Raw genomic sequence first — 25,610 nt, forward strand, 5'->3', positions numbered from 1 at the left:
AGACAGCATGATAGGCTATGGTATCAGCATTTCAGTAGATTAATCTTTATTGATTTTTTTAGGAATCCCAGAAAAAGAGAGTTTTAAACAAGGAGGGGTTTAAAGGACAATGAGTTAGTTTTGTAGATGTTTATAGGGAGTTCTTGCAAGTGTAAGGAAAGTGGTAGAAAGCATAAATGTGCTTGTTTGAGAATATAAAAAGTGGGAAATGGAGATTCTCATCTCAGTAGTGAATGAGAAATGATTGACAGGGTGGGTGGAGGTGTTGATGGGCCTTGAAAGTGAAGGGGTGAACCACTAGAGGGATGGGTAACAGTTAGGCTACATCTGTACTACTAGATAAATTTGAATTTAAGGCAGTTTCTTCACTGTAAATACCATTAGCTCATTTTAGGGAGTACTAATATCGATATCATCACATCGTTGAAACCGGCAGTGTGTAGCGTCAAGTTCTAATTTAAAAGTTCGAATGAAGGCTGATGTGGAAGTGCCATGTCTTTGAATTTAATTCATTAGCCTCCACAGGCTGACTGGTGCTGTTGCACTTATCTCCCAGTTCCCATGAGTGGCGGGGAGCTGGGAAACTGACTGGCACTGATGCACCTGGCTCCCTGCTGCACCTGGCTCCCAGCTCTGGCGAATCAGGCACAGAAGCTGTAGTCAGTTTCCCGGCTCCCCCACGTTGTGAGGACCTGGGAACCAGGCAGCAGGGTGAGCACTGCCGGTGCAAGGGGTGCAGTAGGGCCCAGGGAGAGGGTGCAGAATGTGGGGCTGAGGGAACTGTGGGATAGGTTACAACAATGCACTGCTGCAGCAGTCATTGTTTGGCCATTCAATGTGGAAGCACTAACTCAACTGTGTGTGGACTTTGTGAGGAAGTGAGGATACTCAAAATCAAATTTATAAAACCCAGCATTATAAAATTAAATTTTTCTGGTAGTGTAGGCATAGGCTTAGTTTTTCACCTTGCAGTGTGAGAGTCTGATGAATGTGCCTTTAAGATACCACTCCCTCTCCCTCCATGCATTCCAATCACAGTTGTTCTCCTTGGTCAGCAAAAACCGAGTTCAGCGGAGACGTACAATACCTCTTCATCTTCCACTGCACAAATCAGCCCCCAGTCTGGCCTATATTGAAGACTATGGGGCTTGTACCAGTTTATGGCCCGATCAAATTCTAACCACAGGGAAAACTGCCATCTTCAGTACTTCTGTTGTGTCACAGATCTCTCTTATTGGCAGTCACTTGATGATGAGTAGGACGTCTTCATGTCACCCACGTATTTGTGAGTCTCTTGATGGCTGATCAGCCTGATTCTGGAGCCAGAGATCTTATCACAGAAGGGGCAGGAGTTGGTATCTGTTGGAGGGGCACGGGGCAGCTTTTGATGCTCTTTGTCAATGTCAATTTGATTCACACAGTGATAGCTATTATGGCGCAATGTGCTGTGGCATAACTTCTCTTGTTAGTTTTTTAATAGTAGGAATTTCTATTGGTGTTTATGTCGGATGTCTGTTTATTAAGGATCAAGAAAAGATATGATTAAATTCGTAAGTAGATTGTAAGTAGATTACCAGACAATTCCCTCCATAAAGTCAATTTTCTTTAAACTATGTTCCTTGCAGTCACTGTAGAGCTTCTTAGACAGCGAGCAGAACATAACAACCGTGAACTTTTTTCACTGGAAGAAATCTCCTTGCACCAGCAGGAAATAGAAAAGCTAGAATACATTGAGAAATTGTGTCGAGATTTAAAAATCCTCTATCTTCAAAATAACCTAATTCCAAAAATTGGTAAGCTTTTTATTCATTGTTATTTTTTAAACTAAGTTACATGCATGTAACTGAGATCACTAATATGGCCATAATATTTTGAATTTAAGGGAGTGGAAAGAAATGCGCAGAAAGGGAATAAAAAATGTCCTATTCCTGAAAGATTCTGAACAGTGATCATTAAGGTGCTCAGCATCTAAGAAGACTGGACCCTAATAGCTGAGAGAACATACAGTTAAGAATTATCAACATTATATGGATCTTAAATTATCTTATTTTTTAAAAATATTGATAGATAAAAAGACATTTATTAGTTAACATATTGTGCTAAAATTTTTTTTTATATCTTTCGTGTGAGGAATAAAGCAAACACTCTGATGCATGGAATCAATTATTGTGTCAGGATATCGGCACACTCTCTACTGATGCCAAGAAAACTTCAGATAAAGTACAATCCTAAGAATAATTGGTTTGATCTTGCTTGTTTTTCCCTAAATCATAAGTGACATTGGAGTATGTTGATACTTAGTGATGTACAAACAGTTTGCTTTTAGCATGTGTGAGTGAAACATGATGTCTTCACGAGTTCTTATAAGAATTACTCCATATGTTTTATAGCAAAACTCACATCAAGTAAAATAACTCCTTGCAAGTGAGTGACAAAATATTGGTTATAAGCCTCCCACCAAAGGCTGTAAAGTACTAGAATAGGTTGTGTAGAGAGGTGGTAGAATCTCCATCCTTTCAGATATTTAAGGCAAGGCTTGACAAAGTCCTGGCTGGTATGATCTAGTTGGGGTTGGTCCTGCTTTGAGCAGGGGTTGGACTAGATGGTCTGCTGCGGTGTCTTCTAGCCCTAATCTTTTCTGATTCGCTGAAGAATAAAGTGTGCTTAGTTCAGAAAGTTGAGATTCCACAAAAGACATGGCTAAAGGTAGCTTCCCAGACCGGTTTCTTAGTAGTCTGTTGTCATGCTGTTTTGAACATAACCATGGTTGCATTACCGTAGTTGCATGGCTGGGGTGGATGTAGGAATTATTTGCAAGCAATCTTAATTCTCTGGTTTGGTGTAATATGGAATTCTGCTTTTTCAAAGTAAATTATATTAATCTCTCAAAAAACTGCACGTAAGAAACATTCTGAAAAAGTGTATGTATGTATGTGTGTGTCTATATAATATATACATATATATATATACACACACACAGAGGTTAAGGGGGCCACTCTTGCATTCATGGAAGTCGATGACAAAACTCCCACTAGCTTCCAGGAGTAGGAGTGCCAGCTGGGCCTTGCCCATAGTTTACTGAAGTGAATAGAAATCTTTCCACTGCCTTTTTGGGCCTTTGGACAAAGCCTTTAATCTTCAAATGATTAAACAGCTGAATAGATGTCTGTTTTCATTGTCTTTGCTATTAGATTTTTACTACAAATATTTTGTTTTCAGTCCAAAGCATTTACTTCCAGTACATTAAAAAATTAATATCTACTATACTATTATATTTATTGAGAATGTCCCAGTTTGCATGTAATTTAATTTCTTTCAGAAATAAATTAAACAATAATTCAGTTAAAGTGTTACGCGTTTCATTGCAGATAGAATGGAAATAAATATATCTTTGTTTATTGCAGAAAATGTAAGCAAACTAAAGAAGCTTGAATATTTAAATTTAGCTTTGAACAACATTGAAAAAATTGAAAATTTGGAAGGTAAGATTTTGTAATAAAATCTTTCCCTTTTTATATTGAAGCATAACTGTGGAATGTGACAGTAAAGGAGTATATGGATTATCAAATACACCCACCAATTAAGATAATATGTAGTTATTCAAAAGTGCATTTTTGTGTGTGTGGTGACAAATAGCTTGTACATGTGATATGTACCTATAGCAAACAATAGTGTCTGTTTATATTGTCACAGAGGTTCAATGAAACATTTCAGCTTTCACTGTTCTTTACACCCTTTTTCCAAAGTAGACTGTTGTGACAGTTTTATTCCTTAGTATTCTGTGTAGTGGGAATCAAAAGTCATTCCTGAATATGGGGTCGTCCATATGGTATTGTATGTGCTTGCCAAAAAGGTAAGTCTGTTACTGAAGCTGAGTAATTAGGTATGTGTTTTTTAAAAATCCCTTGAAAAATCTTACATATGCTGTATAGTCTTTTATAGTCTCAGCAGACTTCTTCATTTTAGCAGTCTACTAAGGCATCCTGAAATAGCTGCCTGCTATTTCAGGTTAACGGGTGCATTATTCTGGCATCCCTGTACACCTCATTGCATGAGGTGTACAGCGGTGCCTCGAAATAGGGCTTTATTTCAGTATATGGTGCTGTTTAGACTGTACCACATGCCAAAATAGTCTATTTCAAAATCTACTAAATATTGTGTAGTTTATTTTGAGCTTACGGAGCAGTGTAGACGTAGCATAAGCCTCGCACAGGTGGGACATCTCTGCTAATCAACAATATCTATATCATGATCTTTTCCCTGTGGAGTTGTTAACAGAACATTTCAGGAGATTTTCTTCCATTACTACATAAAAAATTATATCTGTCTTAGTCTCAACTGTACTAGTTTAAGGGTATTCATCCCTCAGCTCACATGCCTCTACTCCATTAGTCTCACGGAGCACTGATGATCTTCCACATCATGTGAGATCAAATTCTAAGCCATAAAATAACCTATAAATACATTCCATATCATCAGAATCACCTCTGTCTTGAATTCTTCCTTGTATTGATTAACAGTTGTCCAGTCACTATAGTATTACTATCTTTTGTGAAAAGAGTAAAGTACCAAAAGGATGTGAAAATTTCTGCTTGTCTTCTGAGAAAAAAATCAGTCTGGAACAGGAGCATGCTTAAAAGATTAAACAAATGGGTGGGGAAATACAAACAAAGTTTCTCAAATAGCTTAAAAAGATGTTGGGAAAAATAGGTAGTAAATTGTATGGTTAACAGTTTGTTGAGAAATATATATCTTATTTTATTCCTGTAAAGTTTATTAGTGTGATATGTCATTTACTTACAGACCAGAACCTTTGGGAGTAAGCAAAAATTTTAACTACCTAAGTCCCCTAATAAATCATTATAAAGTTTATTCTCTTCCAGCTCCATCACACACAAGGTGCATGTCAAATAACAGATTCACAGGAAAGTATTAATTGCCCTCTTTAGATTTGGACATAGTGATGAGCATAGCAACTGTTCATATGTTTTTTTACTCTTACGGTGAGTGATATGATTCTCTCCTGAGGTGATCCTGGTGAAAGGGGAGTCTGGGCATTTTTTTAAACCTATAATTCATATAACATAGCTTCATCCATATTTATTGTAAATCAGCAAGAAAAGAGGAGAACCAACCTCATGGTCCATTGGTGATTTGATGTTTCTATTGGTATTGCAGTGTTCCAGTTCACAGTGCCATTGCAGTGTTCTTTGTGATTTTTTTTGCTATACAGCCTAGAGTTTCAATTTACAGTGAATATTTTTTTCAGCCTCAGTGAAGTTTGTTTAACTGTTCACCAACATTTGCATTTTCACACTGGCTCACTCAAGCAAAATATCGTGTAAGTCAAAGATAAGTAAAATATGCATGACAATAATTGAGTTGTGACAAATCTACATTTTCTTAGAGTGGATATATATTATTCATTTTTCATAGAAATGAGTAATGTCAGCTAAGCAAAACATTTTACAGAAATATAATTTCTAACTGGCCCCGTCTTCTAAGAAAATACATGAGTGTGTTTTGGGATGAAACAGTTCATTCTGAAATTAGAAACTATGCAGAGCTTCATAGGATGTGGATGGGACTGGTCCTTGCCACAGACACTTGGAATTTTTTTCTGATTGCCTCAGTTATAGCACACAAAATTCAGCTTTTGCCTCTGAAAAAATAGAATAGCTCCTGATACCCACACTGAGTAGGTTAAGCCAATCAAGAAAACAGAACCAAGGGCGTGTAACTTTTGTAACCAGTATCAATCAACTCATCTCCTAATCGTGAGTCTGAATAAATGTACCACAAAAAGTTTTAATAGTAATCTGACTAGTAATACTCGTTAAAGTTTTTTTCATGAATTGTGTATTTTATTGAAATTTCTTCTCTTTCATACACATTTAAAACATTTTTTTTATGAAGGAAACTGAATGAAATATGAAATAAACAAATTTCAAATGGGTAGTTGTGAATTATTTTCCCAACCGTGGTTCTGAGAAACAATGTATGATATGTGTATTTGTGTGAATGAGATCAGTAAGGCATTTGTGCCTGTGTGTATGGTATGCAAGGTGAACTCTTTTTTTTGCCCCCCTCCATTTAGGATGTGAAGAACTGCAGAAACTTGACCTGACAGCAAATTTCATTGGAGAACTGTCTGGGATTGAAGTCCTAAAACACAACATGCATCTTAAAGAACTCTTTCTTGTGGGAAATCCATGCACGGAGTTTGAGGGCTACAGGCAGTTTGTGGTGGCAACTCTTCATCAATTAAAAGTATGTCTTTTTAAAACGGATTTAGGTCCAAACAAATATCTAAAAGTGATACCATCTGAATGCAAGGAGTCAGAATTGTTCACTGAACATACTCATACAAAACAAAATTAATGGTTGTAACAGGAAATTAAATTCTCCCATAAAGGACAACTGCTCCAACTGATAAACAATGTAGTTCTGATAAAGGCTTGGTGAATATATATTTTGGGTAACTTCTTTGTTTTTATCAGAGATCTTTGAATGATATCCAGGTTTTAATTTCAAATAATTCGGTCTCTAAGGAGGGAAAATGTACTAAAATATTGTAAAAATAACAGTGTATTTCTAGCTGATTTTCATGCATAGGAAGGATTTGTAGTATGAGAAATTTAAAGCATCTGTAAAACCCTATTAAAATCAGTAAAAAAAGTATGTAAATGGAAATTGGATCATATTGTACAGTGCTTTTATTCTGGTGAAACACAGTGGAATGGCATTCTGTCACCTTTTTTCCCTAGCGCCGCCATTTTGAAAGCTGGTTGGGCAGGGTGGCTATGAGCTGCAAGTGGCTCATTAATGAGTCATTTGTGGCTGTCACCCTGCCTGCCAGCTGAAAGACTGGCATTCAATTTATTTGATTTAATAGCTGGCGGGAGGACCCCGGTAGTGCTGGGGCCAGGAGCTGGTGCGGCACAAAATTTTCCATTAGGAACATCTGCAGCACCTGGGCCAGGAGCCGGCAGGGCTGGAAGCTCTGCCAGTGGGAACCCTGGCAGCACTGGGGCTGGGAGCCATGGGGAAGATTAAGCTGGAGGGGGTGGGGAAGAGTTCTGATACCTTTTATATTAGGATCAAAAGCACTAATACCATATATGAGATGGATACTCTAAGCATCAGAAAGAATTATAGTATAGACTCCCAGATAGGATAACATAAACAGACTTTCCTACCCACAACCACAGTTTCAGGCAGCAAAAGTCATAATAAACCACATATAAGTTCAGAATTTTATACACAAAGCATGCAGTACCAGAAGATGCAAAGCAATCTGATTTGCCTGTTACTTTGGGATTTGCTCATTTATTAGGGTTATTCTTATGGCGTGGGTTTAATAATTTGATCAGTGTGTTGCTTGTGCTACTTGTGTTTTCATATGAAGCTTTATTTCTCCCTTCTGCCAGTTCTCTCCCAATGAAGCTATACATCAGGATCTAGGTTCCCTAGGACTGGGTTCCTCCCACCCTTGAATCAGATGAACACACATACTACCGGACCACCTCTAAGAGGACTGGTTAATGAGCACTCACAAGCTGACCATTACATGTTCCTAAACTCGGTAGGCTGGGGTACACAGTAATGCTAAGATGTGACTGTCATGTGCCCTTGGACTCAATGGTCTGGGTTAAAAAGCACTTTAAGCTGCCATCCTCGTACACCCCCAGATTCAGCACCTTCCTATCCCCACTCTCACACCCACAACTGTTCTGCTAGTAACCTGCTTGATGAACAAACCACACTGGATCTTTAGCTTAGGTATAAGGAGCATTGTTGCAGAGTGAACAGGGAAGGAACAACAACAGCCCAAAGAGGTGCATAGTGGGAGATAGAAAGAGAAGCATCAGGCTTAAACATGAAAGTTATTTATTTCTAGGTAGTAGCCATACAAGGGGAGTCAAACAAACAAAACAGTTACAATATTAAATCTAACTTAAAGCCAATTACAAATGTTAGGGCTAGCACGCCATAAATGATAACATAATGCTCCAAGATCAGGAGGCTGTACCTAGAGAGGGAGATGGAGAAACATTTCACCACCCTGTGAAGCTTGAAATGATCAGTGTTTTCAGCTGGTGCTGGTAGCTGGGGGTTCAGAGTGATGGACAAAGGCAAAGCAGAGCCCCCAGAATGATCAGTATGGAGAAGATGAATTCTCAGTGGAATTGATGAAGCGTTCAGACCCAGAGTTCAGTACCATTTTCTTAAGGGCTTTCTGTAGAGAAAAAACAATAGTACAAGAAGGGAATGCTACATTTGTTTCTAGGTAGAATGATGCTTCAAAGGAGTATTCTCAAGGAGTTCTGTTTAGGCTAGACAATAGACACTGAGCATTACTGGCTACGGGTGATGTTCCTTTGAGGGAGCACAAAATGGAATGAGGCAGTTTCAATATTTTGGATACCAATAGAAGATATATTACTAAAACTGGTCTGATGATTACTGATCTGGGTGTGGACAGGTATGGGTTCATTAGCACCCAAAGCAGAGATTTCCCAGAAGGCGGTGCTTTCCTGCTTTCTGTATCTCATGGGCTGCGTCTACACGTGCACGCTACTTCGAAGTAGCGGCAGTAACTTCGAAATAGCGCCCGTCACGTCTACACGTGTTGGGCGCTATTTCGAAGTTGAAATCGACATTAGGCGGCGAGACGTCGAAGTCGCTAACCCCATGAGGGGATGGGAATAGCGCCCTACTTCGACGTTCAACATCGAAGTAGGGACGTGTAGACGATCCGCGTCCCGCAACATCGAAATAGCGGGGTCCTCCATGGCGGCCATCAGCTGGGGGGTTGAGAGATACTCTCTCTCCAGCCCTTGCGGGGCTCTGTGGTCACCGTGGGCAGCAGCCCTTAGCCCAGGGCTTCTGGCTGCTGCTGCTGCAGCTGGGGGTCCGTGCTGCATATACAGGGTCTGCAACTAGTTGTTGGCTCTGTGTATCTTGCACTGTTTAATGAAAGTGTGTCTGGGAGGGGCCCTTTAAGGGAGCGACTTGCTGTTGAGTCCGCCCCGTGACCCTGTCTGCAGCTGTGCCTGGCTCCCTTATTTCGATGTGTGCTACTTTGCCGTGTAGACGTTCCCTCGCTGTGCCTATTTCGATGTTGGGCTGAGCAACGTCGAAGTTGAACATCGACGTTGCCAGCCCTGGAGGACGTGTAGACGTTATTCATCGAAATAGCCTATTTCGATGTCGCAACATCGAAATAAGCTATTTCGAAGTTGGGTGCACGTGTAGACGTAGCCATGGTTCAGTGCGATTCTTGCTTTGGAATATCTGTTCTTCTACGAGCGTCCCCGTGGGTGCTCCACAATAGGTGTCGGGCTCGCCCGGCACCGCAGATCGGAACTCTTCCAGCAGTTTCTCCTGGATCGCGCATGCGCCGGTGCGCGCCGCTCCCTTGCACTCCCCCAGCCACGTGCGCAATCCGGTCCCCGCCAGTTCCTTCTCAACCGCCATCGGCTGCAGACAGAATCCGCTCAGGCTACGGCCAGAGTCAGATTAGATAGTGTTTCTACGTGTAAATTGTTGTTTTTTTCTGGTAAAAAAAAAAAAAGAGAGAAAGCAAGAGAATATAAAAAAAAATATATATATATATAATTAAAAGAGAGAGGAGCGGAGAAGATGAGTGGACGTGAAGGCCAGTAGGCCTCCCCTTGCAGGCTGGTGTCCGCGACTCTGGTAAACAGGCACGAATTAAGTGTCAAGTACCCTATTAACAGTAAAAAAGACTCACCGCGATGTCCTTTTCAGGCTTTAAAAAGTGTGAGTCTTGCCGCGAAGCTATGCCGGCCTCCGATGGACATAGTGAATGCATCCGGTGCCTGGGGGAATCACACATTACCCAGAAGTGTTCCCACTGTGCTAAGCTCACAGCCAGGGCCAGGAAAGACAGGGAAATGCGGCTTAAAATGCTCCTGTTTGGTAAGGCTCTCCAGCCAGACTTGCCGGAGAGGCCTCGACCAGAAGGGCCCTCTGGGCTCCACAAGAGGAAGGCGGCTTCTCTCACCCCCTCGGTGCAGAAATGGAGGAAGCTCTCCCCAGCCCAATCCCTGCCGGCAGGTTCAGCGAGCGGGATGGGCGGAGCACACAGCCCCCAGCCGCATACTCAGACAAGCGGCAACGCAGCAGCACACGTGGCAGAGGCTGAGCCTCCGATTACAAAACAGCCGGCATGCGCTACACCTAGAGCAAGGGCCAGGCAAGCACCGGAACCGGCAGCACCGCCACAGACAGCACCGACTCCCGCGGCACCAACAGTGCAGGGCCCACAGGCAAGGAGCCTGCAGGCACTGGGGGACGTTATCCACACGGCACCGCAACTGAGCGGGCCGAGTGCGGCGCCGACAGCGGGGCCGAGATCCCTGGTGCAGGAGGGGGCGGTGCCAGCCCCACAGGGGAGGGGAAAGGGAAAAGGGAAAACCCGGCACTGCAGCCCTTCTTCGGATAGGGCTGCACTGTTGCTATCAACAAGCCCTCCCCTTATGCTGCACACGCCACCCAGAAGGTCGGGGTCTCCACCAGCCTATCCAGACCCCCCTTCTCCGTTCCTCCAGCCAATGTCACCATGGCTTGGGCCACCTTCGCCCTTTCTGGGACTGGATCCCTTGGAGTACTATCACAAACCAGTTTCACCGCTATCTGTGTCGTCGCGGAGATCTCGCTCTCCCAGACATCGGGGGTACACACCCCGAGAGTGGTCCAGGTCTCCATCCCCTGACCCGTGCCCGTGCTGCCATGGTCGTCCTTATCATGCTGGACACGGACACCCTAGGCCTACACCCAGGGGCAGGTCCCCTTCTGCGGTCCAACACCCACGGGGACACTCCCGGCCGGGGATGGAAACACAGCGATCTCAAGGGGAGTTAATTTTAGAACCCCGAGACTTCCCTTCGCAATCCTCCAGCGAGCGGGTGTACCATCAGCCGCAGGAACCGGAGAGTTCGAGGGAGGTTTACCCTAGTGGTTCCTCCTCATCCTCCCCAGATGAGGCCATGGCCCCCGGGGATGTTGCTCCCCCGGATGACCTCAAACAGTTTCAGGAGCTGTTTAAAAGGGTGGCTTTCACGCAAGGCATCCAAACGGCAGAAGTGCAGGAGAAACATCACAAACTCCTGAAAAATTTGAGACCCCCAGCTTCATCCAAAATTGCTATCCCGCTGGATGAAGCCATTATGGAGTCAGCCACTACCATATGGCATACCCCGGCCTCCGCTCCGCCTATGAACAAGAGAGCGGATAAGAAGTACTTTGTCCCGGCAAAGGGCATGGAGTTCCTCTTCAGTCACCCACAACCAAACTCACTGGTGGTCGAATCGTCCCAGCAGAGATCAAAGACTTCTCAATACAAATCGGGGAGATCAGACAAAGATGCCAAGAAGCTAGAACTGTTTGGCAGGAAGGTATATTCCTCTTCCACCCTGCTATTGAGAATGGCGAATTATGCGGCACACCTAGCGAACCATAATTTTGATAATTACTCCAGGCTTACTTCTCTCATGGACTCACTTCTGGAAGATAAGAAGCTGGTGTTAAAGGCAATTGTGCAAGAGGGCTACGCAGCTTTGAGTACGGGAGTCCAGATCGCCCTGGACGTGGCAGATACGGCTACAGCAGTGGTCATGCGTAGAGAATCCTGGCTCCAGACATCGGGTATCCCGAGGGACCTACAGGCGAAGATTGTGGATCTTCCCTTTGACACGCAAAAGTTGTTCGCAGACTCAACCGACTCGGTCCTCCACTCCAGTAAAGACTCGAGAGCTACACTTAGAACCCTGAGTATTTATACCCCTCCGTATAGGAAGAAAAAATATTACCCTCAGCAAAGATGCTACCCATACCAACCACAGCGTGCGCAGTATCAACGGGGCTACAACCAAGGGCGACATCAACATCAGCAACAGTACAGAACGCCCAGGCGACACTCTCAACAAAGCCGTACATCCTCGGGGCAGGTCCAAAGGCAACAAGTTCAATGGGCATGTCGAGGGCTGCACTATCACCACCATCGCGCAGTGCCACTCCCATCTCTTGTTCCATCATCGCTTCAGACCGTTTCACTCCCAATGGCAAAAGATCACCGCAGACAAATCGGTGTTGGAGATCATAGCCACGGGTTACGTGATCCCCTTCCAGTCGCTCCCACTGCCGAAACCTCCCTCCAGGCCCCACCTCAGGGACGCTACCCACGAGGCGAGGCTCAAGCAGGAGGTGGACCACCTTATCTTCATAGGGGCGGTGGAAAGAGTGCCAGAACAATTCCAGGGGAAAGGCTTTTATTCATGCTATTTCCTCACAGAGAAGAAAACAGGAGGCTGGAGACCCATCTTAGATCTTCGGGGCCTCAACCGATACTTACGCAAACAACGTTTTCGGATGATTACAGTTACCTCCATACTCATGGCACTGGATGGTGGAGATTGGTTTGCAGCCCTCGACTTACAAGATGCTTACTTTCATATAACGATCCATCTGGCACACAGACGCTTCCTCCGCTTTATGGCCGGCAAGTAACACTTCCAGTACAGAGTTCTTCCGTTCGGCCTCTCCTCGGCCCCCAGAGTCTTTACCAAAACCCTAGCAGTGGTGTCAGCCTACCTGCACAGACAGGGGGTATTTATATTCCCATACCTGGAAGACTGCCTACTGAAAGGGGCCTCGAAGGCAGATGTCCTACACATGATACGCGTCACAGCAGACACGTTTTCCTCACTGGGCCTAGTCATCAATTTCGCGAAGTCAATGACCGACCCCACACAAGACATAGAGTTCATAGGGGCACGTATAAACTCTATTACAGCAAGGGTGTACCTTCCCAACGCCCGCTTTCGCGCCATCAGTTCGCTGGTGCAAGTCATTACATACAGCCCCACGGTGCCGGTCTTAATGTGCTTGCAGCTGCTGGGCCACATGGCGGCAGCGACGTTTGTGGTGCAGAATGCCAGATTGCACATGCGCAGCCTGCAACATTGGCTGGCGAGCGTCTACAAACTGACATCCCACACTGTACGCAGGGTGGTGTCACCCACGACAGAGGTGCACAAATCCCTGCAGTGGTGGGTAAACCCCAAAAACCTGCTAGCAGGGGTACCCTTTCACCAACCACAAATCTCTATGTTTCTTACTACCAACGCCTCCCACATAGGATGGGGGCACATATCGGCGACAAGGTGACGCAAGGGCTATGGTCCCCTGCGGAGCAGTCACTGCACATAAACATACTGGAGCGCAGAGCAGTGTTCAACGCCTGCAAACATTTTCGAGACCACATATACGGCAAAGTAGTCGGGATCAATACAGACAATACCTCCACTACGTTTTATATAAATCGACAAGGAGGAGCCCGATCCCGTGCCCTATGTGCGGAAGCAGTCAGACTGTGGAACTGGTGCATTGCCAACAACATAACGTTGAAAGCCTCGTACTTGCCAGGCGCTCACAATGTGAAAGCAGATCAGCTGAGCAGGCGCTTTGCACTCGCACGAATGGCAGATCCGCTCCGATCTGCTGCGACCAATCTTTCATACGTGGGGGTTTCCCCAGATCGACCTGTTTGCCACCCAGCACAACAAGAAGTGTCCCCAGTACTGCTCCAGGGCAGGATTGGGGCGGGGCTCCCTAGGGGACGCATTCATGATTTCATGGAAGGGCCCCCTTCTTTACGCGTTTCCCCCCACAGCGCTTATCCACAAGGTCTTGCAGGAAGCCAGAAGGGAGGGAGCCCGCATGATCCTAGTAGTCCCAACGTGGGACCGGCAGCAATGGTTTCCCTTGCTTCTCCGCATGTCGGATCGCCCACCGCTCCCTCTTCCGGTGGCGCCAGACCTACTCACACAGGCCCAGGGGTCCATAGTGCATCCACACCTTCAGGGTCTGCACCTACAAGCATGGCTAATCCATGGCTCTGCTCCTTAGAAAGCACATGTATGGAGGGAGTACAACAAGTCCTGGAAAGTAGCCAAAAGGCCTCCACCCGGAAGACTTATGAGCAGAAATGGACTCGATTTACAGCCTGGTGTTCCACCAAGCAGTTAGCTCCACTTGACATTCCTATATCTGTAATACTAGAATACTTATTGGACCTCAAGAGGGGCGGGCTTTCCCTATCCTCGATAAAAGTCCACCTCGCAGCTATATCTGCTTTCCGGCATACAGAGGAGGGGCCCACGGTATTTTCCAATCCTATCATTACCAGGTTCCTGTAGGGGTTAGTAAACCTGTACCCACCTCGGAAACTGCTTCCACCATCGTGGAACTTGGACTTGGTGCTCAGCACGCTAACGGGTCCACCCTTTGAACCATTAGCCACAGTTCCCCTGCGTCTCCTTGCGATAAAAACAACCTTCCTCCTTGCAATTACGTCAGCTCATGGGGTGAGTGAGCTCGCAGCAGTTATGGCAACGCCGCCCTGCACGGTATTCTCAAAGGAGGCGGTAACCTTACGGTTGCACCCAGCTTTTGTTCCAAAAGTTTCCTCAGAGTTCCACCTTAATGAACCGATAGTTTTACCCTCGTTTTACCCGAAGGCTCACAGCTCCAGCAAGGAGGCACGCCTACATCTCCTAGACGTGAGGAGGGCGTTGACCTTCTACATAGACAGAACTAAGTCCTTCCAGAAAACGGACAGGCTTCCAGTATCTGTCGCTCCCAGGTCAAAAGGAGAAGGTCTCTCTTCACAGAGAATCTCAAAGCACATTGTGTCCTGCACAAAAATGTGCTACGAACTTCGAAAGACTCCTTTGCTGGCCCCGCCCAGGGCTCACTCCAACAGGGCGGTGGCAGTGTCAACAGCCTTTTTCAAGGGCATCGCGTTAAAAGACATCTGTAGAGTGGCGACTTGGTCATCCTATGACACCTTCGCCAAGCATTATGCACTACATCGGGTATACCAAGAGGACACCCGTCTGTCGACAGCAGTCCTCTCGGGGACAAGCTGCACATAAACCGATTACCCACATCCTTACTTGGGTTACTGCTGGCTAGGCACCTATTGTGGAGCACCCACAGGGACACTCGTAGAAGAAAGAGAAGTTACTCACCGTAGTAACGGTGGTTCTTCGAGATGTGTTCCCGTGGGTGCTCCACCACCTGCCCATCTTCCCCGCTTCGGATCTCTGTTTAGTGTTTTTCAGGAGCATCCAAGGAGGTTGGTCAAGGAACTGGCGGGGACCGGATTGCTCATGTGGCCGGGGGCGCGCAAGGGAGCGGCGTGCGCCGGCGCATGTGCAATCCAGGAGAAACTGCTGGAAGAGTTCCGATCTGCGGCGCCGGGCGAGCCCGACACCTATTGTGGAGCACCCACGGGGACACATCTCGAAGAACCACCGTTACTACGGTGAGTAACTTCTCTTTCTCCATTTTGTATGTTAATGGAGATGTTTTTCTTTTCCACCTTTAATGCAAATGAGGCCAGGGCTGCTTTCTTAATCCTATCACCGTGGCCCAAAGGGGTTAGGTGTGTATTGGTTTTGATTCAAGCAGGAGCCAGAGGAGAGGGAAGGTCTTCCATGAGTACTATGCCCTGGTTTCCCAAGAGCAAAGAGCTGGTAGGTAACAGTGCTGGTACCTCATAATGGCTGCATCTACACGTGCACGCTACTTCGAAGTAGCGGCACCAACTTCGAAATAGCGCCCGTCGCGTCTACACGCGTCGGGCGCTATTTCGAAGTTAACTTCGATGTTAGGCGGCGAGACGTCGAAGTCGCTAACCTCATGAGGAGATAGGAATAGCACCCTACTTCGACGTTCAACGTCGAAGTAGGGACCGTGTAGACGATCCGCGTCCCGCAACGTTGAAATTGCTGGGTCCTCCATGGCGGCCATCAGCTGGGGGGTTGAGAGATGCTCTCTCTCCAGCCCCTGCGGGGCTCTATGGTCACCGTGGGCAGCAGCCCTTAGCCCAGGGCTTCTGGCTGCTTCTGCGGCAGCTGGGGATCTATGCTGCAGGCACAGGGTCTGCAACCAGTTGTCAGCTCTGTGGATCTTGTGTTGTTTAGTGCAACTGTGTCTGGGAGGGGCCCTTTAAGGGAGCGGCTTGCTGTTGAGTCCGCCCTGTGACCCTGTCTGCAGCTGTGCCTGGCATCCCTATTTCGATGTGTGCTACTTTGACGTGTAGACGTTCCCTCGCTGCGCCTATTTCGATGTTGGGCTGAGCAACGTCGAAGTTGAACATCGACGTTGCCGGCCCTGGAGGACGTGTAGACGTTATTCATCGAAATAGACTATTTCGATGTCGCAACATCGAAATAAGCTATTTCGATGTTGGCTGCACGTGTAGACGTAGCCAATGTTTCTTGTGAACTACCTAGATGGCTGAAGATGAAACTGTTCCAGGCTTAAATGCTATTGACTGCAGAACTTGAGTACCTTTCCTGGTACCCTAAACACCCTGTCTCTCTGGGGTCAATTCACTTCTATTACATAGAATTTGGATACTGCAGGTCATACAGAATCTTATATAAATTGAGTGTTTAATCCTTCTTAAAATGTCAGAAAGTCAACACATATCCAAGTGTTTACAGTATTTTCAATAGTGTTTTACAGGCTAGTTTTAAGATACTCTGACAGCATACACAATGTATTAATAACAATCTTAAATCTTTCTGCTGTAGTCTAGTTTACATAATACTAAGAATGTTTTGGAAATCTTGTGAATTCTCCATTTGTATATCAAAAATGATATAATAATAATTAACCTATGTTTGATAGATTTATTGATTTGTCTGCGAAGCTTTCAATTTTTGCAAAATATGTCTTTTTCTCTTTTGGCAGTGGTTGGATAGTAAAGAAATAGAACGTTCTGAGAGGATTCAGGCATTGCAAAACTATCATGAGGTAGAGAAGCAGATAAGAGAACAGGAACAGGTATACCTTCTCAAAAGGGCCAGAGAAAAAGAAGAGTCCTTAAAAAGAATACAAGATAAGCAGGAGAAGAAGAAAGAAAAACAAATAGAAACTAAACCTGGATTTGACAGCCGTTGGTACACAGACATGAACAATACCATGTATGTACATAAAAACATAATTCCTCATGTTTGTAAATTGATATGTTTTCATATTTCTGTTTTTGGTAAGGGATTTCTTTTCTTAATGAAATAATAATTGTTTGGTACGAGGGCTAGATTTCCCATTCAGTACTGTAGGCATGTTCTTAGGTGCAGCAGCTTTCTAGGGGCAACTAATATTTCAAATTTTGCCATTCCTGGGTACCAGCAGGAGTCTTCGCCAGATGAGAGGGAGGTGGCTCCACCCAGCCCCACTGATGTGCTCTTTGCCCAGCCCAGTGTACAGAGTCACCTCCCCATGAAGCCAGTGAGTTTGTCTGGGGCAGTTAGGTCTTGGGAGGGAGGAAGGTGTTTGTGGGGGTGGGGGGTTTAGTGGTAGATTTGTGGGAGTCCTGGGCAGTGTGGGGTGTGAGAGGCTTGTATGTTAGGGTGCTGGGCACTGGGGCACTGAAGTATGTGGAGGTGTGAGTCTGTTGATGCAGATGCTTTGCATGGTGAGGTGCCTAATAGTTAAGAGTGGCAGGATACCCCTACTGCTCACAGAGGTGAAGAGCACTGATCTGTTGTAGGCAATGTGGTTACCAGGCAATTCCTGGCTGTCTCTGGGTGGCAATAACACCTGACAGCTGCTAGCCACCCTTGGGCAGGGTTCAGAGCCCCTGCACCTAGGGTCATCCAGGTGTAAATCCTGTCTTGCTTTGTACATTATTTTTTCCCATTCTCCTTTTAAAATTGTGTATATTTATCTTCATTGTTGATCTTACCTCTAATAGTTACTCTCTTCATGCACTGGTCACCACAATAGGAGAGCAGAATTGATCAGAGAATAGAACAGAGAAAATGGGATTCTTTTGATGGACCACTCTTGTTTTTTGTTTCCTTAATCCAGTCTGCTTTGTGGCCCTAAAATTATTTGGACTGTGGAAAGAGTTTTCTTAGATTAGATAGATCCAAATGGTGGAAAGCCTGTTTAGAGTGAGAACTCCTTTTATAAAAGAGTGCTTCCAGTCCACTTGCCATTCATCTTATTTATGGATAGCAATCTAATATCTTGTGATACAAAGTAACCCCCTTTTGGAAATATGAGCTCATAAATCCTAATTCAGTGAAAAAGTCAATGTGCATCTCTAATAGATCCAAAAATCCTGAAGTTTACAGTGGTTTATGTGCTAGAGAGAATTATCACTGCTGAAGGCATAATAGATTGCTTGGCTACAGTTGCTACTCAGTAATTGGTAATGCTCTGGAAGCCTTATGACTTCATTTTGCAAGTATTTGCTCTCTAGGAACACTTCCAGTCTCATTCATTATCCCCATTTCTTCTTAACTGGATCACAGTCATGGAAAGTTAAAAACTGTTTAGGAATGACAGACAGGGAGAAAAGGAGGAGGAGTTGTGTTCTGTGTGAGGGAGCAGTATGATTGCTCAGAGCTCCAGTATAAGGAGGGAGAAAATCCAGTTGAGTGTCTTTGGGTTAAGCTTATAGGTGGAAGTAACAGAGGTGATGTTGCAGTTGGTGTCTGCTATAGACCGCCAGATCAGGGAGATGAGGTAGATGAGGATTTCTTCAGACAGCTAAGTGAAGCTCCCAAATCAGAGGCCCTGGCTCTCATGGGAGACTTTAATCATCTAGACATTTGTTGGGAGACCAATACAGCAGCACATAGACAATCCAGGAAGTTTATGGAGAATGTTGGGGATAACTTCTTGGTACAAGTGCTGAAGAAACTGACCAGGAGTCATGCACAACTTGACCTGCTGCTCACAAACAGGGAAGAACTAGTAGGAGAAATAGAAGTGGGTGGCAACTTGGGCTGCAGTGACCATGAGATGGTAGATTTCAGGATCTGGACAAAAGGAAGAAGGGTGAACAGTAACATACAGACCCTTGATTTCAAAAGAGCAGACTTTGACTCCCTGAGAGAACTGATGAGCAGGAGCCCTTGGGAAACGAAGATGAAGGGGAAAAGAGTTCAAGAGAACTGTCAGTATTTTAAAGAAGTCTTACAGAAGGCACCGCAACAAACTGTCCTGCTGCATAGTAAGAAATGCAAACAGGGTAGGCAACCAGCATGGCTTAACAGGGAAATCCTTAGTCAGCTTAAACTCAGAAAGAATGCCTACAAGAAATGGAAACATGGACAGTTGACTAAGGAGGAGTATAAACACGTGTCTAGAGAATGATAGGGAGTAATCAGGAAAGCGAAAGCACAATTGGAAGTGCAGCTGGCAAGGTATGTGAAGGGTAACAAGGAGGGTTTCTACAGGCATGTTAACAATAAATGGGTTTCAGAGAAGGTTACTGGATGAGAGAGGTAACGTAGTGACAGATGATGTAAGAAAAGCTGAAGTACTCAATGTTTTTTTTGCCTCAGTCTTCATGGACAAAGTCAACTACCACACTATGGTCCTAGACAATGCAGTATGGAAAGGTGGAGGGCAGCCATCTATGGGGAAGGAACAAGTTCTGAGCTATCTAGAGAAACTAGATGTACACAAGTCCATGGGTCTGGATTTAATGCACCCAAGCGTACTGGGGGAATTGGCAGATGTCATTGTGGAACCTTTGGCCATTATCTTTGAAGACTCTTGGAGATTGGGAGAGATTCTGGATGACTAGAAAAAGGCAAACACAGTACCCATCTTTAAAAAAGGAAAGAAGGACAATCCAGGGAACTATAGACTGGTCAGCCTTACCTCAATTCCTGGGAAAATAGTGGAGGGGATCCTCAAGGAATTCATTTTGGAGCACTTGGAAGAGGGGAAAATGATCAAGAGTAGTCAACATGGATTCACAAAGGGCAAATCCTGCCTGACCAATCTGATTCACTTCTATGATGAGGTAACAGGTTCTGTGGACATGGGGAAGTCAGTGGATGTGATATACCTTGACTTCAGCAAAGCTTTTGATCCAGTCTCCCACAACATTGTTGCCCATAGGTTAAGGAAACATGGATTGGATCCTTAGACTATAAGATGGATAGAAAGCTGGCTTGACAGTCAGGCCCAATGTGTAGTGGTCAATGGCTCAATATCTGGATGGCAGTCGGTTTCAAGCGGAGTGCTGCAGGGCTCGGTTCTGAGGCCGGTGTTGTTCAACATCTTTATTAGTGACCTGAATGAGGGACAGGATTGCACCCTCAGCAAGTCTGTGGATGACACAAAACTAGGGGGAGAGGTAGATACATTGGAGGGTAGAGAGAGAATCCAGAGTGACCTGGATAAATTAAAGGATTGGGCCAAAAGAAATCTGATGTGGTTCAACAAGGAAAAGTGTAGAGTCCTGCACCTGGGGCAGAAGAATCCCAAGCATTGTTGTAAGCTGGGGATCGACTAGCTCAGCAGCAGTACGATGGAAAGGGACCTAGGGGTTATGGTGGATGAAAGGCTGGATATGAGTAAACAGTGTGCCTTTGTAGCCAAGAAGGCTAACAGCATACTAGGGTGCGTTAGGAGCAGTTCGAGCACATCTAGAGAGGTGGTAGTTCCCTTCTATTCGGCACTGGTGAGGCCACATTTGGAATATTGTGTCCAGTTTTGGGCCCCCCAGCATAAAAAGGTTGTGGATGTGCTGGAGCAGGTTCAGTGGCGGGCAACAAAAATGATTAAGGGGCTGGAACACAAGACCTATGAGGAGAGGCTGAGGGATTTGGGCTTGTTTAGTTTACAGAAGAGGAGACTTAGGGGTGATTTAATAGCAGCCTTCAACTTCCTGAAGGGGAGCTCTAATGAGGAGGGTGAGAAACTGTTCTCAGTGGTGTCAGATGGCAAAACAAGGAGCAATGGTTGGAAGTTAAAAAGGAAGAGGTGTAGGTTGGATATTAGGAAAAACTATTTCACCAGGAGGATGGTGAAGCATTGGAATGCATTGTCTAGAGAAGTGGTGGATTCTCCATCCCCAGAGGTTTTTAAGTCCCAGATTGACAAGATCCTGGGTGGGATGACTTAGTTGGGGTTGATCCTGCTTGAAGCAGGGAGCTGGACTAGATGACCTCCTGATGTTCCTTCCAGCCTTGTCATTCTATAATTGTATGATATTGTTTTTATTCACAGTTCCCCCTTTCATTTCCCTAACTTTGTTCTGAGTCTTCTCATGTGTCTTGTGTGTCTTTTCATGCGTCTTATTAACTTTTTATCATACTTAATACACCTTTTCTTCATGTACATCTCAACCCTCTCCTTAGACAGCTCTCTTTCTTATGCTATCTCCATTTTTATAAGGTCTACTATCTCTTCTTGCTTGATGAATGAGACATATTCTGTTTTAGGATTTGCACTGCCAATAGCCATTGCCTACTATTCATCCTCTCTTTTAAGTCATTCTATTGTTTTAGTACTTCAGTAAAGTTTTTGGCTTTTTTTTTAACTGAACATTTATGCTCCTCCAAGGTTATCTTTGCTGTGATATCACCTTTGTGGGTATCTAATATAATTTGGATTAGAAGAGCATTATGATTCAAGCCAATGAGCTATTGATTCTCATCCAAGAAATCAGTCAAACAGACAAAGCCAATGAATTATGAATTCAATACGGGGTGCTTATAGCTGTCTGATGTGTGTCTTTGACTTAATTGGTGTCTGCATATGTTGGCATTGTCATATAGAAGAGTTGAAGGCAGTCTGAAGATCTAATGGTTTAAGCACAGGACTGTATGTTACAAAAGCAGTATTTTATTTCTTGGGCTATGTCTGCACTGCAGGTTTTTTTCAACATTACTTATTTCGAAGTTCCATTGTCTAAATAAATAATGTTGGAAAATTGCATTCACACAGCCACAGCAATTTGAAAGGGAGTGTTCTCATTTACAGCCACAGTTCACAGCCACTTCATTGTAAAATGAGCTTTCACATGAGTCAATAATAGCTGTGCTTTGTTCACACACATTGCTTTTTGACTTGGAACAGATGAGGCAGCAGAAGTCCTTTGCAGAGCTGGAGTAATTGTTTTGAAGGAAACGCCCTCTTATATTGAATTATCCAGCTTGGCCCTGTGAATGCTTTGAGGTTCTTTTCAGAAGATGTGTTTTTTAATGGCAGGGAGGTGGCAGGGCAGAGAAGCAACAACAGTGTAAACAAGCCCTTGGGCTGCCATAGACTTTCAGAAAAATCATGGGCAAAAGTCAAGATGACAAGATGGAATCACATATTTCCATTTTTGAGTCCAGCAACTTCAAAGAAAATTAACAAGAAATATAAATTAAACATTAATGGGAAAACAGAGCAGTTAGATAAACTACCCTGAATCTAATGGAATATTTTGCTAGTGGTAGAGTGATAATTAATTGCATTTCTATATAAAGTGGTGTAAGAACAAAATTGCAGTAGGGTCTATTGCCGAGCACTGCTACTCTTTCCACATTTCAAGGAATACCATTCTGTGTATTGTCTTCTAGCCCAGATCCTCTAGAAGATGAAGAAAACCACAAGCAGAAAGAAACAGAAAAGGAATACCAAGAATGGAAAATAGATAAAGATGATGAAGAGGACAGGGCTTTTTGGGAGGAGCCCACACCTTATACTCCAGAATCTAGATTAGAAGCTCACAGACATCTTGAAGAAAAACGGAGAGCTAAAGAAAATATAAGGTATTCATTTTTACATTGGCTCTAAATTGATAAAAGGGGAAATTTTCAAAGGCACAAAGTCTAGGTGGTCACCCAAATCCCACTGAAAGTCCAGTGAGAGTTAGGTGCTTAATTCCCACATGTACCAAAATAAAATTCTGTCTACTCTGTACATGGTCACATTTTTCTTTGTATTCATGGTACTTGATACTTTTTTCCAAATAATATTTAGGTTCCAGAACACTGAACTTTTAAAAACATAAACTGGGGCTGAATGTAGAACCAAACAGTTAAAATAAAAACCTGTCTTCACTACACTTGAGTGTTTTCTGGTACCATTAAAAGCATTTACAATGGGGTTGCTGAAAAACATTCTGCAGAACTTTTACAGAAAAAGCACTTATGCACTTTTTCCATAGGACTTACAAAATTCCATGCATGTCTCACCATGAAAATTGGTCCTTGAGTAACAAGTTCATGCATATTGTATATCAGGAGAACAATTTTAAGATGCATGATCCCTGAAAAGTCATCTGAGATTTTGTTTTTAGGCTGCCACTGAAATGCCACATATACAAACTAATGCATAGATATTTTACTAGATTTTTTATAACTGTAGGCCAATATTTTCATGATGAGTTCCCGAAGGTAGGTTCCTAAATTTGTATTTGGGTATCTCAACAAAAGTGACCTATTTGTCAAATAAGCTGAGCACCTTCAGCTTCCCATAGTTGTTCTTGGGCTACTCAAGTGTTCTGAAAAATCGGGTTACTTATTTAGGTATTTTAATATGGATTTAGGAATCTAACTTTGGGCACCAATCTTTAAAAATGTCTGCTACAGTATTTGTAATAATATTCATTGAAAGATTTCCTAATAATTTGTTCAGTTCATCAAACCTAAAACACTAAAACTGGTTGGATTTCATCAGTACTGGGGAGATCTCCGGAGAAAATTCATATTCTGTAGAAAGTGTTGATGTTCATTGGGTAGTACTTTTCCTAATGTACCAGTGTTAAATCAATGTCCTAGGATAGTGTTAGAAGCACACGTCAGGTGCTTTAAGTACTGTCTTGGATGAGAAGTACAGGTTGAACCTCTATAGTCAATTACTGTCGGGAGCTGACTGGTGTCAAACCAGAGAATGTGCTGAACCAGAGGAATGCAATATTGTCTAGCAGCATTACCCACACTTCCATTGCTTATTGGGCTCTTAGAAGTCATTTAGGGGTAAATTGGAGCTGAGTAACATCACAGAAAACTGAGAGTCAGGACTGGTGGCTGTAAACAAACTTTATGGGACCTTGGGAAACTTGGTCACACACATGATAAGCAGACACCTGACTAACTAAAACCATGCCAGACCACAGGTGTTGCCAGACCAGAGTGTGCTGGACTAGAGAGGTTCAACCTGTAATTAGTTCTGGCCACTTCTCATTAAAAATCCAATGACATTTTTGAGTACTAATGCCAGCATCTATTTCAAATTCCATTTTAAATAATTATATTCTTCTTTTCTTTATATCTCATGGCATTTCAGTGAGCTGATTAATCCTGCCTCTTCTAAACGAATGTCATGATTCACTTCACTTGTGTCTGGAATCAGTCAAGTAAACACTGTAGCTATGTCTACACTACAGAGTTCTGTTGACAGAAGTCACTGTAGACAGATATTTCCTAACAGAACGTCTGTCTATAGATCACATCCACACGTAATAGAGGCTCCCGCTGTCAATGCCCTCTGTCCAAAGAGAGCAGCCAGACTGTCCAGCCTTCTGTCAACAGAACAGCCAACCGGAAGCTCTGCAAACAGGGCTGCTCAGTGAAACAGAAGCCTTCTCTGTCAAGAGAGGGCCCTCCGGAGCAGCTATGCAGTTTTTGTGTTGACAGAATCTATCAACAGAGGTTCTGTGCCTCATATGGTCAGGACAGAACTCTGCCAGGAAAACGGCTTCATTCAGTTCACTGATTCTCAACAGAACACGTTTGTAGTGTTGACACTGCCTAGTTTTGTTGACAGAAGACCTCTGCTGTCGACAGAACTCTGTAGTGTAGACCCAGCTTTTGAGGGGGAATTCTTGTAGCCAGAGAGTACTGGGGGATTTTGTCACTTTAGCTGTCTTGAAGCAGTTTAAACAATTTCCTATTTTCTTTTGGATGCCTACTAATTCATTACATTTCATTTGTAAACCATGTCAACTAAGTGAATATTGGCAAGCTGTAGATAAAGAGAAAGACTGTGGTGCAATACAAACTTTATTATCCGACATCCCTGGGAAACCAGAGTTGCCGGATAATAAAATGTGCTGGATATTCCAGCTGGGTCCACTGGCCTGTGGCAGCTGGACTCAGCAGGACAGCTGCCCTTGGCCAGTCAGCTAGCCCCATGGCAGCTGGCCCTGGCCAGGCAGCTGACCCTGCAGTAGCTGGCCCCAGACAGACTGCTGGCCCCAGTCAGTCAGCCAGCACCACAGGCCCTGGCTGGTCAGCTGACCCTGTGGCAACTGGCCTTGGCCAGAGAGCTGTCCTGTTAATTTTAAATTTTGGGGAAAAATATATGTACACATCAGTCAAATCTGAGGAAAATGTAATCTGCTCATATATTCCATGAGAAGAAAAAGAAATTAAGCTGAAAAAATAATGGAAGTGTTTGCTGACATTTATTTGTTCACCTTTATTGGCAGGTTAAATTAGGTATTCTAAAGCAAAGACACATTATATAACCTGTGTTGTTACTAGAGCACCTTGTCATTTTATAATTAAAAAACTAGATCAAATTGAAGTTGTTACTATGTTTCTCTTCACTCTTTCTGTAGTGCTTTACATAGAATAAGAATGTGAAAATAAATCTTTGTTTCCTTTTCTCTCTTTTGTTTTTAAAGAGGGCAGAAAGTGAAAGAGAAGCCATCCAAGACTTTGATCACTGCAGAAGGAAAAGTTCTGAATGTGAATGAGCCTAAGTATGTGAGAAGAAATAATAACTTTAAATAAGTAAAGTAGTACTTTGCTTTTTATAATAGG

At 44.0% G+C, this 25,610-nt stretch overlaps 1 protein-coding gene across 1 annotated transcript in view; it reads left to right on the top strand.

The window, feature by feature from the left end:
- Nucleotides 1–1,612: 1,612 nt before the first annotated feature.
- The window catches only part of DNAAF11 (dynein axonemal assembly factor 11), a 62,844-nt gene continuing 38,846 nt past the window's right edge, over nucleotides 1,613–25,610 (top strand). The window contains exons 1-6 of the mRNA XM_074984815.1: nucleotides 1,613–1,793; nucleotides 3,405–3,482; nucleotides 6,098–6,270; nucleotides 16,792–17,024; nucleotides 22,419–22,610; nucleotides 25,472–25,549. Of these exons, the coding sequence (XP_074840916.1) occupies nucleotides 1,613–1,793; nucleotides 3,405–3,482; nucleotides 6,098–6,270; nucleotides 16,792–17,024; nucleotides 22,419–22,610; nucleotides 25,472–25,549 (935 nt within the window). The remainder of the gene's footprint in view (nucleotides 1,794–3,404; nucleotides 3,483–6,097; nucleotides 6,271–16,791; nucleotides 17,025–22,418; nucleotides 22,611–25,471; nucleotides 25,550–25,610) is intronic.

The sequence above is a fragment of the Carettochelys insculpta genome, chromosome 2, assembly GCF_033958435.1.
Source record: "Carettochelys insculpta isolate YL-2023 chromosome 2, ASM3395843v1, whole genome shotgun sequence".
Classification (NCBI taxonomy): Eukaryota; Metazoa; Chordata; order Testudines; family Carettochelyidae; genus Carettochelys; species Carettochelys insculpta.